General features: G+C 45.6%; 1 protein-coding gene across 3 annotated transcripts in view; it reads right to left on the bottom strand.

The window, feature by feature from the left end:
• The window catches only part of LOC142908949 (uncharacterized), a 34,957-nt gene that overhangs the window by 16,835 nt on the left and 1,596 nt on the right, over window positions 1–16,526 (bottom strand). For 2 of the 3 annotated variants that reach the window (XM_076059632.1, XM_076059630.1), the window contains exons 4-9: window positions 15,732–15,839; window positions 14,039–14,131; window positions 12,766–12,822; window positions 5,135–5,320; window positions 3,081–3,227; window positions 1,587–1,640 (exon numbers count right to left, since the gene is read on the bottom strand). In XM_076059632.1, the coding sequence (XP_075915747.1) occupies window positions 1,587–1,640; window positions 3,081–3,227; window positions 5,135–5,320; window positions 12,766–12,822; window positions 14,039–14,131; window positions 15,732–15,839 (645 nt within the window). The remainder of the gene's footprint in view (window positions 1–1,586; window positions 1,641–3,080; window positions 3,228–5,134; window positions 5,321–12,765; window positions 12,823–14,038; window positions 14,132–15,731; window positions 15,840–16,526) is intronic. The other variant, XM_076059631.1, reaches the window with a different exon arrangement.

Genomic DNA, 16,526 nt, shown 5'->3' with positions numbered 1-16,526 from the left:
CAAAGCGGGAGCCGCGCTCTTTAAGCGGAATTTTTTTTTTAAATAAATCAATCCCGACGTTTCCATCGCAACGCTAAGCAAATCATCGTCAGGTGTGACAACCACAGCAAGGACATTGTTTACTCAAGCGGGAGAGAGACCAGGGGTTGTTTAACTGCCCTAACCCCTGGTCTCTCTCCCACTCTTACACTCACTCACTCATACACTCACTCACTCATACACTCACTCACTCATACACTCACTCACTCATACACTCATACACTCACTCACTCATTCACTCACTCATACACTTACTCACTCACACACTCACTTACTCATACACTCACTCTCTCACACACTCACTCACTCATACACTCACTCACTCATACACTCACTCACTCATACACTCACTCATACACTCACTCACTCATACACTCACTCACTCATACACTCAATCACTCATACACTCACTCACTCTTACACTCATTCACTCATACACTCACTCACTCATACACTCACTCAAACACTCACTCACTCATACACTCACTCACTCATACACTCACTCACTCACACACTCACTTACTCATACACTCACTCTCTCACACACTCACTCACTCATACACTCACTCACTCATACACTCACTCACTCACTCATACACTCACTCATACACTCACTCACTCATACACTCACTCATACACTCACTCATACACTCACTCACTCATACACTCAATCACTCATACACTCACTCACTCATACACTCACTCACTCATACACTCACTCACTCACTCAAACACTCACTCACACACTCACTCACTCATACACTCATTCACTCATACACTCACTCATACACTCACTCAAACACTCACTCACTCATACACTCACTCACTCATACACTCACTCATACACTCACTCACTCATACACTCACTCACACATTCACTCACTCACTCACACACTCACTTACTCATACACTCACTCTCTCACACACTCACTCACTCATACACTCACTCATACACTCACTCACTCACCCATACACTCACTCACTCATACACTCACTCATACACTCAATCACTCATACACTCAATCACTCATACACTCACTCACTCATACACTCACTCACTCATACACTCACTCATACACTCACTCACTCATACACTCACTCACTCATACACTCACTCACTCATACACTCACTCACTCATACACTCACTCACACATTCACTCACTCATACACTTACTCACTCACACACTCACTTACTCATACACTCACTCTCTCACACACTCACTCACTCATACACTCACTCACTCATACACTCACTCACTCACTCATACACTCACTCACTCATACACTCAATCACTCATACACTCACTCACTCATACACTCACTCACTCATACACTCATTCACTCATACACTCACTCACTCATACACTCACTCACTCATACACTCACTCACTCACTCATACACTCAATCACTCATACACTCACTCACTCATACACTCACTCACTCACTCAAACACTCACTCACACACTCACTCACTCATACACTCACTCACTCATACACTCACTCACTCAAACACTCACTCATACACTCACTCACTCAAACACTCACCTTCTGCTTCAATTCTTCCTTTAACTTTGCTATTTCTGCTCTCATTTCATTGTTCTGCTTTCAACAAACAAAAACGTCACGGTGATTGACATTGTATACTTGAGTTGTCTACATACACCAAGAACCTCTCTATAACGCAGGCGCGACTGGGGATATGAATGGCACACGCATTATAAGCTACTTGCATTATCAAGGAAACTTCACGTGCATCTCTGTACGTGTTTCTGTGCCTCCCTATCTGTGTGTCTGTCACGTGGCTCAGTATCTCAGAGTGGGGAGCGGTGGCGCAGCGGTTAGCGCGTCGCGCTACGAACCCCACGACACGAGTTCCATTCCCTCTCACGGCCAACACCGTCAGTGACGATTCTCTGAACCGGTCCTGGGCCTCCCCTAGGTCGACTCAGCCTCAAATGAGTACCTGGTGCGGTGTGTAAACATCGCCACTCGGGAGACAAAAAGGCGGTCGGGCGTGGTGCTGGCCACCCACCCCCTCGTGTGCCACAGTGCCGGCCTTCATAGGTGCTGCTCGCGAACAGCGCTTGCCCCAGCAGTCTGTTAAGGCTACACAGGGGGATCTCTGTCTTTGTGTCTCTACGTGCATCTCAGTGTCGACTACTTTCACGAGAGTCAATCGGTACGATAATTGAACTGCAGATCCGTCGAGTATTTCATAGGTAGGACGACTGAGCGGACCGTCTCTCGGTTAAATCGTGTGCAGTGTGCGACCGTGCAAATGGGTTGCTTGCTCTTCCTTCAGCAAAATTTGTCACCGTTCTGATTTAAAGCTTCCGTGACTGCAGGGATTCATATTCTTGGTTCTTTCGGTAAAGTCACCACCACGTAGAAGGGAAGCGATAAAATAATAAAAATATAAGACAATAGAATTCTCGGGACGTTTCGACTGCAACACAAGCAATCGTCGTCAGGTGTGAAAACCACAGCAAGACATTTATTTCGTATTTTTCTTGCTGTGGTTTTCACACCTGACGATGATTGCTTTGTGTTGCAGTCGAAACCTCATGAGAATTTTATTGTTTTATGTTTTTTTATTATTTTATTGTTTCCCTTCTACGTGGTGGTGACTTTACCGAAAGAACCAAGAATATGTCACTGTTCTGTTCATACAATGAGTCTTTAATTTGCCGTGTGATTTGGCAACATTGCTCACCTGCCATAACATCACCGGGATTGTGAGGGTGGGGTGGAACGTGAGCGTGACCATTCTCAACGATGATTTACCAACGGAGGAACCAACAAATGATACAGAAGCTAAACGGGAAAGGCTCTCTCCCCAGTTGGTCCGGCTTTGAGTGGTTTCACTGCGCGCCGTACATTAGGAGGAATGCCTCGAATCAGCACGAACATCCACAAGTGAACCTGGCATGACGCGAATCATCCCTGGGGTCAAGCGAGCCGCTCCTTCCCCTACCAGAGTGGATCAAGTCCCATTGCGGCGTCCGAAGAATTACAATCAAAGCGGTCGCATTAACTCACCGTCAAATCCATGCCTTCAGAGCTCTCGGAGTCCGACCAATAGAGTAACTTTCGCTTTGCATTCGCCATCTCCCCCGTGGCAAGGGGCTCGCGAATGCCCTCGGGAGCCAACTTGGCCGCTGTTACTGGTGCGGGCAAAGGTGAAGTCTTGCAGATCACACGGGCACACAGACAAAGATCCCCCATTTAGGTCTCGCAGGCTACAGGGGTGAAGTCTTGTAGATCAAACGGGCACACAGACAAAGATCCCCCATTTAGGTCTCGCAGGCTACAGGGGTGCCGTGCTGATCGCAAATACCGAACATCGCCGCTTAACCCAGCGGGATTTATTTAACAAGCCTGACTGATGAATAAGACCCAAGAAAGTAAAAAAAAACTGCTCCAGATCTTGCTAGCTTGAATGAATACTGCTGAATAATGTTGGTCTGTAATGCCAAAAGGCTGATGGCCAAAGCATCTATTACGTGCGTGTATGCGTAAACACAGAATACATTGTTGCCCGTAACGTTCCACAATAAAAAATGAGTCTCAATACAAAATCAATTTCAATTATGTGGTGCAGTGATGTGCAGAGATGAGACCACGTGGATTGTTAACGAAAAGCGTTGAGTTGTGTGTACACACTCGGTCAGGTGTGTACACAAGGCTGACGTGTACACACTCGGTCAGGTGTGTACAAAAGGCTGACGTGTACACACTCGGTCAGGTGTGTACACAAGGCTGACGTGTACACACTCGGTCAGGTGTGTACACAAGGCTGACGTGTACACACTCGGTCAGGTGTGTACACAAGGCTGACGTGTACACACTCGGTCAGGTGTGTACACAAGGCTGACATGTACACACTCGGTCAGGTGTGTACACAAGGCTGACGTGTACACACTCGGTCAGGTGTGTACACAAGGCTGACGTGTACACACTCGGTCAGGTGTGTACACAAGGCTGACGTGTACACACTCGGTCAGATGTGTACACAAGGCTGATGTGTACACACTCGGTCAGGTGTGTACACAAGGCTGACGTGTACACACTCGGTCAGGTGTGTACACAAGGCTGACGTGTACACACTCGGTCAGGTGTGTACACAAGGCTGACGTGTACACACTCGGTCAGGTGTGTACACAAGGCTGACGTGTACACACTCGGTCAGGTGTGTACACAAGGCTGACGTGTACACACTGGGCCAGGTGTGTACACAAGGCTGACGTGTACACACTCGGTCAGGTGTGTACACAAGGCTGACGTGTACACACTCGGTCAGGTGTGTACACAAGGCTGACGTGTACACACTCGGTCAGGTGTGTACACAAGGCTGACGTGTACACACTCGGTCAGGTGTGTACACAAGGCTGACGTGTACACACTCGGTCAGGTGTGTACACAAGGCTGACGTGTACACACTCGGTCAGGTGTGTACACAAGGCTGACGTGTACACACTCGGTCAGGTGTGTACACAAGGCTGACGTGTACACACTCGGTCAGGTGTGTACACAAGGCTGACGTGTACACACTGGGCCAGGTGTGTACACAAGGCTGACGTGTACACACTCGGTCAGGTGTGTACACAAGGCTGACGTGTACACACTCGGTCAGGTGTGTACACAAGGCTGACGTGTACACACTCGTCGTGTGTCAACACAAGGCCCAGAGAGTTCAATTGTCTCAAAACAATGTTGATACAACTGTGCGCTCCCAGAAGGCAATTGTGGGACGGTGGCTTAAGAGACATTATTATTGTTATTCTTGTTTTTTTTTCCGGTAAAGTCACGTAGAAGGGGAAACAACAAAATAATAAAAATACGAACAAAAGCTTAAAATCAAAACGTAGATGTTTATCATCGTACCAAACGGAGAGATGGATATCGCGAAGAAAACGCGAGCGGGCTTTGGCCGGATATACTTCCGCCGGAACGGACGACGGCAGCCAGCCGACTTGGCGAGACTCGCGATGGAATGGCGGCCGAAGGCGAGGACGCCCCCGGAGAGGCCGACCGCCGTCGAGCCCGGGAGCGACGGGGATCGGCTCCCGTGCGCGACGAAACGCGCGACGTACCTGCGTGGCTCTCTCGCGTGGACGCCGGCGGAACCCCCGAGAGGATTCGCGCGGCGCCTCGTCCCCCGCCGAACCGGGAGCGAGCGCGTTCCCGTCGCCCGTCGCCGGCGTCACCGCGGAAGTCCCGGCCGTGACCGCCGCCTGGGGCGCGGCTCGGGGTCGGGACGACGCGTCGACGCCGCCCTCCTGCGGGGGGAACGCGAGAGGATCGAGTCACCGCCTTCGCCGCGGGCAAAGTTCTCGGGCTCGCTTAGACGGAGCGAGTCCCGTGGGCAAAGCGGGAGCCGCGCTCTTTAAGCGAATTTTTTTTTTAAATAAATCAATCCCGACATTTCGATCGCAACGCTAAGCAAATCATCGTCAGGTGTGACAACCACAGCAAGGACATTGTTTACTCAAGCTGGAGAGAGACCAGGGGTTATTTAACTGCCCTAACCCCTGGTCTCTCTCCCACTCATACACTCACTCACTCATACACTCACTCATACACTTACTCACTCACACACTCACTTACTCATATCACACACTCACTCACTCATACACTCACTCACTCACTCATACACTCACTCACTCATACACTCACTCATACACTCACCCACTCATACACTCAATCACTCGTACACTCACTCACTCATACACTCACTCACTCATACACGCACTCACTCATACACTCACTCACTCAAACACTCACTCACACACTCACTCACTCATACACTCATTCACTCATACACTCACTCACTCAAACACTCACTCACTCATACACTCACTCACTCACTCACACACTCACTTACTCATACACTCACTCTCTCACACACTCACTCACTCACACACTCACTCACTCATACACTCATCCACTCATACACTCACTCACTCATACACTCACTCAAACACTCACTCATACACTCACTCACTCATACACTCACTCACTCATACACTCACTCACTCATACACTCACTCACACATTCACTCACTCATACACTTACTCACTCACACACTCACTTACTCATACACTCACTCTCTCACACTCACTCACTCATACACTCACTCACTCATACACTCACTCACACATTCACTCACTCACACATTCACTCACTCACACACTTACTCACACACTCACTTACTCACACACTCACTGTCTCACACACTCACTCTCTCACACACTCACTCTCTCACACACTCACACACTCACTCTCTCACACACTCACTCTCTCACACACTCACTCTCTCACACACTCACTCTCTCACACACTCACTCTCTCACACACTCACTCTCTCACACACTCACTCACTCACACACACTCACTCACACACTCACTCACACACTCACTCACTCACACACTCACTCACTCACACACTCACTCACTCACACACTCACTCACTCACACACTCATTCACTCATACACTCACTCACTCATACACTCACTCATTCACTCATACACTCACTCATTCACTCATACACTCACTCACTCATACACTCAATCACTCATACACTCAATCACTCATACACTCAATCACTCATACACTCAATCACTCATACACTCAATCACTCATACACTCAATCACTCATACACTCAATCACTCATACACTCAATCACTCATACACTCAATCACTCATACACTCAATCACTCATACACTCAATCACTCATACACTCAATCACTCATACACTCAATCACTCATACACTCAATCACTCATACACTCAATCACTCATACACTCAATCACTCATACACTCAATCACTCATACACTCAATCACTCATACACTCAATCACTCATACACTCAATCACTCATACACTCAATCACTCATACACTCAATCACTCATACACTCAATCACTCATACACTCAATCACTCATACACTCAATCACTCATACACTCAATCACTCATACACTCAATCACTCATACACTCAATCACTCATACACTCAATCACTCATACACTCAATCACTCATACACTCAATCACTCATACACTCAATCACTCATACACTCAATCACTCATACACTCAATCACTCATACACTCAATCACTCATACACTCAATCACTCATACACTCAATCACTCATACACTCAATCACTCATACACTCAATCACTCATACACTCAATCACTCATACACTCAATCACTCATACACTCAATCACTCATACACTCAATCACTCATACACTCAATCACTCATACACTCAATCACTCATACACTCAATCACTCATACACTCAATCACTCATACACTCAATCACTCATACACTCAATCACTCATACACTCAATCACTCATACACTCACTCACTCATACACTCACTCACTCATACACTCACTCACTCATACACTCACTCACTCATACACTCACTCAAACACTCACTCACTCATACACTCACTCACTCATACACTCACTCACTCATACACTCACTCACACATTCACTCACTCATACACTTACTCACTCACACACTCACTTACTCATACACTCACTCTCTTACACACTCACTCACTCATACACTCACTCACTCATACACTCACTCACTCATACACTCACTCATACACTCACTCACTCATACACTCACTCACTTACTCACTCACACACTCACTTACTCACTCACACACTCACTTACTCACTCATACACTCACTCACTCATACACTCACTCACTCATACACTCACTCACTCATACACTCACTCATACACCCACTCACTCATACACTCAATCACTCATACACTCACTCATACACTCACTCACTCACACACTCACTCACTCATACACTCACTCATACACTCACTCACTCATACACTCACTCACTCATACACTCACTCACTCATACACTCACTCATACACCCACTCACTCATACACTCACTCACTCATACACTCACTCACTCACACACTCACTCACTCATACACTCACTCACTCATACACTCACTCAAACACTCACTCACTCAAACACTCACTCACTCATACACTCACTCACTCATACACTCACTCACTCATACACTCACTCACACATTCACTCACTCATACACTCACTCACTCACACACTCACTTACTCATACACTCACTCTCTCACACACTCACTCACTCATACACTCACTCACTCATACACTCACTCACTCATACACTCACTCATACACTCAATCACTCATACACTCAATCACTCATACACTCAATCACTCATACACTCAATCACTCATACACTCAATCACTCATACACTCAATCACTCATACACTCAATCACTCATACACTCAATCACTCATACACTCAATCACTCATACACTCAATCACTCATACACTCAATCACTCATACACTCAATCACTCATACACTCAATCACTCATACACTCAATCACTCATACACTCAATCACTCATACACTCAATCACTCATACACTCAATCACTCATACACTCAATCACTCATACACTCAATCACTCATACACTCAATCACTCATACACTCATACACTCAATCACTCATACACTCAATCACTCATACACTCAATCACTCATACACTCACTCATACACTCACTCACTCATACACTCACTCACTCATACACTCACTCACTCATACACTCACTCACACACTCACTCATACACTCATTCACTCATACACTCACTCATACACTCACTCACTCATACACTCACTCAAACACTCACTCACTCATACACTCACTCACTCATACACTCACTCACTCATACACTCACTCACTCATACACTCACTCACACATTCACTCACTCATACACTTACTCACTCACACACTCACTTACTCATGCACTCACTCTCTCACACACCCACTCACTCATACACTCACTCACTCATACACTCACTCACTCATACACTCACTCATACACTCACTCACTCATACACTCACTCATACACTCACTCATACACTCACTCACACATTCACTCACTCATACACTTACTCACTTACTCACTCACACACTCACTTACTCACTCACACACTCACTCATACACTCATTCACTCATACACTCACTCATACACTCACTCACTCATACACTCACTCAAACACTCACTCACTCATACACTCACTCACTCATACACTCACTCACTCATACACTCACTCACTCATACACTCACTCACACATTCACTCACTCATACACTTACTCACTCACACACTCACTTACTCATGCACTCACTCTCTCACACACCCACTCACTCATACACTCACTCACTCATACACTCACTCACTCATACACTCACTCATACACTCACTCACTCATACACTCACTCATACACTCACTCATACACTCACTCACACATTCACTCACTCATACACTTACTCACTCACACACTCACTTACTCACTCACACACTCACTTACTCACTCATACACTCACTCACTCATACACTCACTCACTCATACACTCACTCACTCATACACTCACTCATACACCCACTCACTCATACACTCAATCACTCATACACTCACTCATACACTCACTCACTCACACACTCACTCACTCATACACTCACTCATACACTCACTCACTCATACACTCACTCACTCATACACTCACTCACTCATACACTCACTCATACACCCACTCACTCATACACTCACTCACTCATACACTCACTCACTCACACACTCACTCACTCATACACTCACTCACTCATACACTCACTCAAACACTCACTCACTCAAACACTCACTCACTCATACACTCACTCACTCATACACTCACTCACTCATACACTCACTCACACATTCACTCACTCATACACTCACTCACTCACACACTCACTTACTCATACACTCACTCTCTCACACACTCACTCACTCATACACTCACTCACTCATACACTCACTCACTCATACACTCACTCATACACTCAATCACTCATACACTCAATCACTCATACACTCAATCACTCATACACTCAATCACTCATACACTCAATCACTCATACACTCAATCACTCATACACTCAATCACTCATACACTCAATCACTCATACACTCAATCACTCATACACTCAATCACTCATACACTCAATCACTCATACACTCAATCACTCATACACTCAATCACTCATACACTCAATCACTCATACACTCAATCACTCATACACTCAATCACTCATACACTCAATCACTCATACACTCAATCACTCATACACTCAATCACTCATACACTCAATCACTCATACACTCATACACTCAATCACTCATACACTCAATCACTCATACACTCAATCACTCATACACTCACTCATACACTCACTCACTCATACACTCACTCACTCATACACTCACTCACTCATACACTCACTCACACACTCACTCATACACTCATTCACTCATACACTCACTCATACACTCACTCACTCATACACTCACTCAAACACTCACTCACTCATACACTCACTCACTCATACACTCACTCACTCATACACTCACTCACTCATACACTCACTCACACATTCACTCACTCATACACTTACTCACTCACACACTCACTTACTCATGCACTCACTCTCTCACACACCCACTCACTCATACACTCACTCACTCATACACTCACTCACTCATACACTCACTCATACACTCACTCACTCATACACTCACTCATACACTCACTCATACACTCACTCACACATTCACTCACTCATACACTTACTCACTTACTCACTCACACACTCACTTACTCACTCACACACTCACTCATACACTCATTCACTCATACACTCACTCATACACTCACTCACTCATACACTCACTCAAACACTCACTCACTCATACACTCACTCACTCATACACTCACTCACTCATACACTCACTCACTCATACACTCACTCACACATTCACTCACTCATACACTTACTCACTCACACACTCACTTACTCATGCACTCACTCTCTCACACACCCACTCACTCATACACTCACTCACTCATACACTCACTCACTCATACACTCACTCATACACTCACTCACTCATACACTCACTCATACACTCACTCATACACTCACTCACACATTCACTCACTCATACACTTACTCACTTACTCACTCACACACTCACTTACTCACTCACACACTCACTTACTCACTCATACACTCACTCACTCATACACTCACTCACTCATACACTCACTCATACACTCACTCATACACTCACTCACTCATACACTCACTCACACACTCACTCATACACTCATTCACTCATACACTCACTCATACACTCACTCACTCATACACTCACTCAAACACTCACTCACTCATACACTCACTCACTCATACACTCACTCATACACTCACTCACTCATACACTCACTCACACATTCACTCACTCATACACTTACTCACTCACACACTCACTTACTCATGCACTCACTCTCTCACACACCCACTCACTCATACACTCACTCACTCATACACTCACTCACTCATACACTCACTCATACACTCACTCACTCATACACTCACTCATACACTCACTCATACACTCACTCACACATTCACTCACTCATACACTTACTCACTTACTCACTCACACACTCACTTACTCACTCACACACTCACTTACTCACTCATACACTCACTCACTCATACACTCACTCACTCATACACTCACTCATACACTCACTCATACACCCACTCACTCATACACTCAATCACTCATACACTCACTCACTCATACACTCACTCACTCACACACTCACTCACTCATACACTCACTCAAACACTCACTCACTCATACACTCACTCACTCATACACTCACTCACTCATACACTCACTCACTCATACACTCACTCACACATTCACTCACTCATACACTCACTCACTCACACACTCACTTACTCATACACTCACTCTCTCACACACTCACTCACTCATACACTCACTCACTCATACTCACTCATACACTCACTCACTCATACACTCACTCATACACTCACTCACTCATACACTCAATCACTCATACACTCACTCACTCATACACTCACTCACTCATACACTCACTCACTCAAACACTCACTCACACACTCACTCACTCATACACTCATTCACTCATACACTCACTCACTCATACACTCACTCAAACACTCACTCACTCATACACTCACTCACTCATACACTCACTCACTCATACACTCACTCACTCACACACTCACTTACTCATACACTCACTCTCTCACACACTCACTCACTCATACACTCACTCACTCACACACTCACACACTCACTCACACACTCACTCACACACTCACTCATACACTCACTCATACACTCACTCATACACTCACTCACTCATACACTCACTCACTCATACACTCACTCACTCATACACTCACTCACACTCACTCACTCATACACTCACTCACTCATACACTCATTCACTCATACACTCATTCACTCATACACTCATTCACTCATACACTCATTCACTCATACACTCACTCACTCATACACTCACTCAAACACTCACTCATACACTCACTCACTCACACATTCACTCACTCATACACTCACTCACTCATACACTCACTCACTCATACACTCACTCATACACTCATTCACTCATACACTCACTCACTCATACACTCACTCAAACACTCACTCACTCATACACTCACTCACTCATGCACTCACTCACTCATACACTCACTCACTCATACACTCACCTTCTGCTTCAATTCTTCCTTTAACTTTGCTATTTCTGCTCTCATTTCATTGTTCTGCTTTCAACAAACAAAAACGTCACGGTGATTGACATTGTATACTTGAGTTGTCTACATACACCAAGAACCTCTCTATAACGCAGGCGCGACTGGGGATATGAATGGCACACGCATTATAAGCTACTTGCATTATCAAGGAAACTTCACGTGCATCTGTACGTGTTTCTGTGCCTCCCTATCTGTGTGTCTGTCACGTGGCTCAGTATCTCAGAGTGGGGAGCGGTAGCGCAGCGGTTAGCGCGTCGCGCTACGAACCCCACGACACGAGTTCCATTCCCTCTCACGGACAACACCGTCAGTGACGATTCTCTGAACCGGTCCTGGGCCTCCCCTAAGTCGACTCAGCCTCAAATGAGTACCTGGTGCGGTGTGTAAACATCGCCACTCGGGAGACAAAAAGGCGGTCGGGCGTGGTGCTGGCCACCCACCCCCTCGTGTGCCACAGTGCCGGCCTTCATAGGCGTTGCTCGCTAACAGCGCTTGCCCCAGCAGTCTGTTAAGGCTACACGGGGGGATCTCTGTCTTTGTGTCTCTACGTGCATCTCAGTGTCGACTAATTTCACGAGAGTCAATCGCTACGATAATTGAACTGCAGATCCGTCGAGTATTTCATAGGTAGGACGACTGAGCGGACCGTCTCTCGGTTAAATCGTGTGCAGTGTGCGACCGTGCAAATGGGGCGCTTGCTCTTCCTTCAGCAAAATTTGACACCGTTCTGATTGAAAGCTTCCGTGACTGCAGGGATTCATATTCTTGGTTCTTTCGGTAAAGCCACCACCACATAGAAGGGAAGCGATAAAATAATAAAAATATAAGACAATAGAATTCTCGGGACGTTTCGACTGCAACACAAGCAATCGTCAGGTGTGAAAACCACACCAAGAATTTATTTTGTATTTTTCTTGCTGTGGTTTTCACACCTGACGATGATTGCTTTGTGTTGCAGTCGAAACCTCGTGAGAATTTTATTGTTTTATGTTTTTTTATTATTTTATTGTTTCCCTTCTACGTGGTGGTGACTTTACCGAAAGAACCAAGAATATGTCACCGTTCTGTTCATACAATGAGTCTTTAATTTGCCGTGTGACTTGGCAACATTGCTCGCCTGCCATAACATCACCGGGATTGTGAGGGTGGGGTGGAACGTGAGCGTGACCAATCTCAACGATGATTTACCAACAGAGGAACCAACAAATGATACAGAAGCTAAACTTACCGACGTTTGCACATTTTCAAGTGCTTCCTGATGTTTGTGGCCGATATAACAATATTGCTTTTCTTTAGCTGCCAGATTCCGGTCACACTGGCGCTTTACGTCGGGGATCGCAAGAAAGAAAATGCAAAACATTTTAACGGCATTTACCAACTTGCACAAAAACTAAGGAAATAGATGTGTGTGTGTGTGTGTTTTGGCTACGGTTACAATTTGCGTTTCGAAACATTTCGTGAATATATCGCGAACAATGTAGGGACGAAAGACGACGCTTCAAAATTCTTAACAAACTTTCCACTAAAAGTAAATAAACCCAAAAATAAATAAATTGAAACATAAACACCGGCAAATGTACATTCACAGAAATCCAACACATTTGTCAATAAAACTTCCCTAACGAGGAACATCAAAAATACGAAGGGAAACTTTGGGGCAATGACCCTGGCATCGCGCGTCGCTTTCAGATGCCCTTCTGGGGCCGTCTGGAACGCTCTTCATTTTGATATTAGGAAACCACCAGAGCGATTAACTTTGAAATCTAGATCGAGAAACTAATTTCTACTGGACATCGGTGAAAGAGAGCTTTATAGCTCATCTGATTCCTCCTCCAGCCTAAATAAATATTCTAATCTCTGTGCTTAGTTTGTTGTCCTTCCCCGACACCTCCGATAAACACGGTTGGCTCCGTACGGTGCGAAAGAAGTTCAGCATACGTACAGGTTAAACACTCATTAATTGGATGATAAAACCTGCATATAATATATAAATATAGCTCAGTGGGTTTTACCTAGTTTTATTTGTGTATATATTTTTTTAAGCTATTCGTTTACCTTTCCTATACTTTGCACTCCTACCGTGTTTTGGTTATTATTTGTTGTTGTTGTTGTAACGTTCTGACCCCGTGCCCCTACTGGACATTTGTGAAAAACAGCTTTATAGCTGAAGATGGATTCTGGCTTAGCAATCATTGGAAGGATTTGATAAACCATTTCGGGTCTTAATTGATTGTTCACGCTTACGGTGGCTTTCAGACCGCATCCATTATTTTAGTCTCCCCCCTCCTCTTTTCCGAACACAGATGGACTCGTCCATCTGAACAAACTGGCAAATCGCTCTCCGTGGTGCTAACGTTAAAAAACGCCACTTTTTTCAAATTTTATTGCTGTGGTTTGCACACCTGACGATGATTGCTTGTGTTGCAGTCGAAACGTCGTGAGAATTTTATTGTTTTATATTTTTATTATTCTATTGTTTCCCTTCTACGTGGTGACTTTACCGAAAGAACCAAGAATAAAAACAGCTTTATAGCTCATCGCATTCCTCCTGCAGTCTAAATAAATATTCTGATTATAATGATATACAGAGAGGAGCCAGAGCTTGGGCAACTGTCGGCTCAGGGCTCATCGTGTGGCTGCCGTGCTGCTTGTCCGTAGCTCCTCGTGCCCGAGTCATTGTTACGTCTCTCTATGATAGGGTGAGCGAATGCTGTGCGAGTTACAAGTTTAAAACGTTATTGTTGCCATTAAGAAGGGGGGCAATTGCAGAGCGTTATGAACAAATGCGCAATGTCGTTTTCAATCCAACCATTGCCAATGAACAATCAGAAGAAAAAAAGACACTTCGTTACTTCCTTTGACAAACTTTGCAGATATTTTGAAGCAGCTTAAAGCATGAAGTGCCAACTTCCGCGCGTTACCTTGTACTCTTCCGCCATCGCAATCATTTCCGTGATTTTGAACTGTGCAGTTTTTTCCGCTCTGATTTTCACTTGCTCAATCTCAGCTGAAATACTCCGGGAATTTATCTGGAAGAGGGTAAAAAAAACCCAACGGTCACGCTATGCGCCTGGGATTTTGACTCGATAAGAAAGAAATTCATTACTAAATGCCATGAAAGCAAAATATTTGCTGGTTTTTTTTTTCACTTAACATCGGTGCAAGTTAACGCTCCACGTATAAAAAGTAACATCTGCTACGGCACCATTAGACTCCACCGTGCTTGTGTTGAGGAGTAAAGGGGTGACGGAATGTCACACTCGCCTCGGGAGGAGTGATGTCCTGTCCCCTCGGGGTATTTGAGGGAGGACCGGTGACGTGTTCGGGGTCTTCGCGAGGAGCCGGGGTCGTGAGCGGTAGGAAAGTGGGGACCCAGGGTAGGGGGGCTACTTGACTCGGCTGGCCGAGTTGGTCAGCGCCGTGGGGAGAGCCCGTTAGCCTGGGAGGGGGGGGGGGGGGCGTAGGGGTTCCCGGTACCTTTCCCCTGGGGAGATTTAGCTTAACCACCAAGTCCCGTGTTAACCCTTCCCCAAAAGCTAGGCGACAGCCCTTAATAAACCGTTGGCGTCAGCCCCGACAACGTCTGCCTTCCGCGTCGTCATTTACACCATAACACTTGTATAAATCACAGTTCGCACGCGACAACACGCAGCATCCTCTTCGCTGCGCGCGGTGGGTTTGGCTGTCTGCGAATCCGGCACCCTTCGAAGAAAGGC

The sequence above is a fragment of the Petromyzon marinus genome, unplaced genomic scaffold (genome assembly GCF_048934315.1).
Source record: "Petromyzon marinus isolate PM22_M1 ecotype Great Lakes invasive population unplaced genomic scaffold, UKy_Petmar_22M1.pri1.0 PM_G_Scaffold_11, whole genome shotgun sequence".
NCBI classification, from domain to species: Eukaryota; Metazoa; Chordata; class Hyperoartia; order Petromyzontiformes; family Petromyzontidae; genus Petromyzon; species Petromyzon marinus.
The sequence above is the reverse complement of the archived record's forward strand: the minus strand, read 5'-3'. Positions and strand labels throughout refer to the sequence as shown.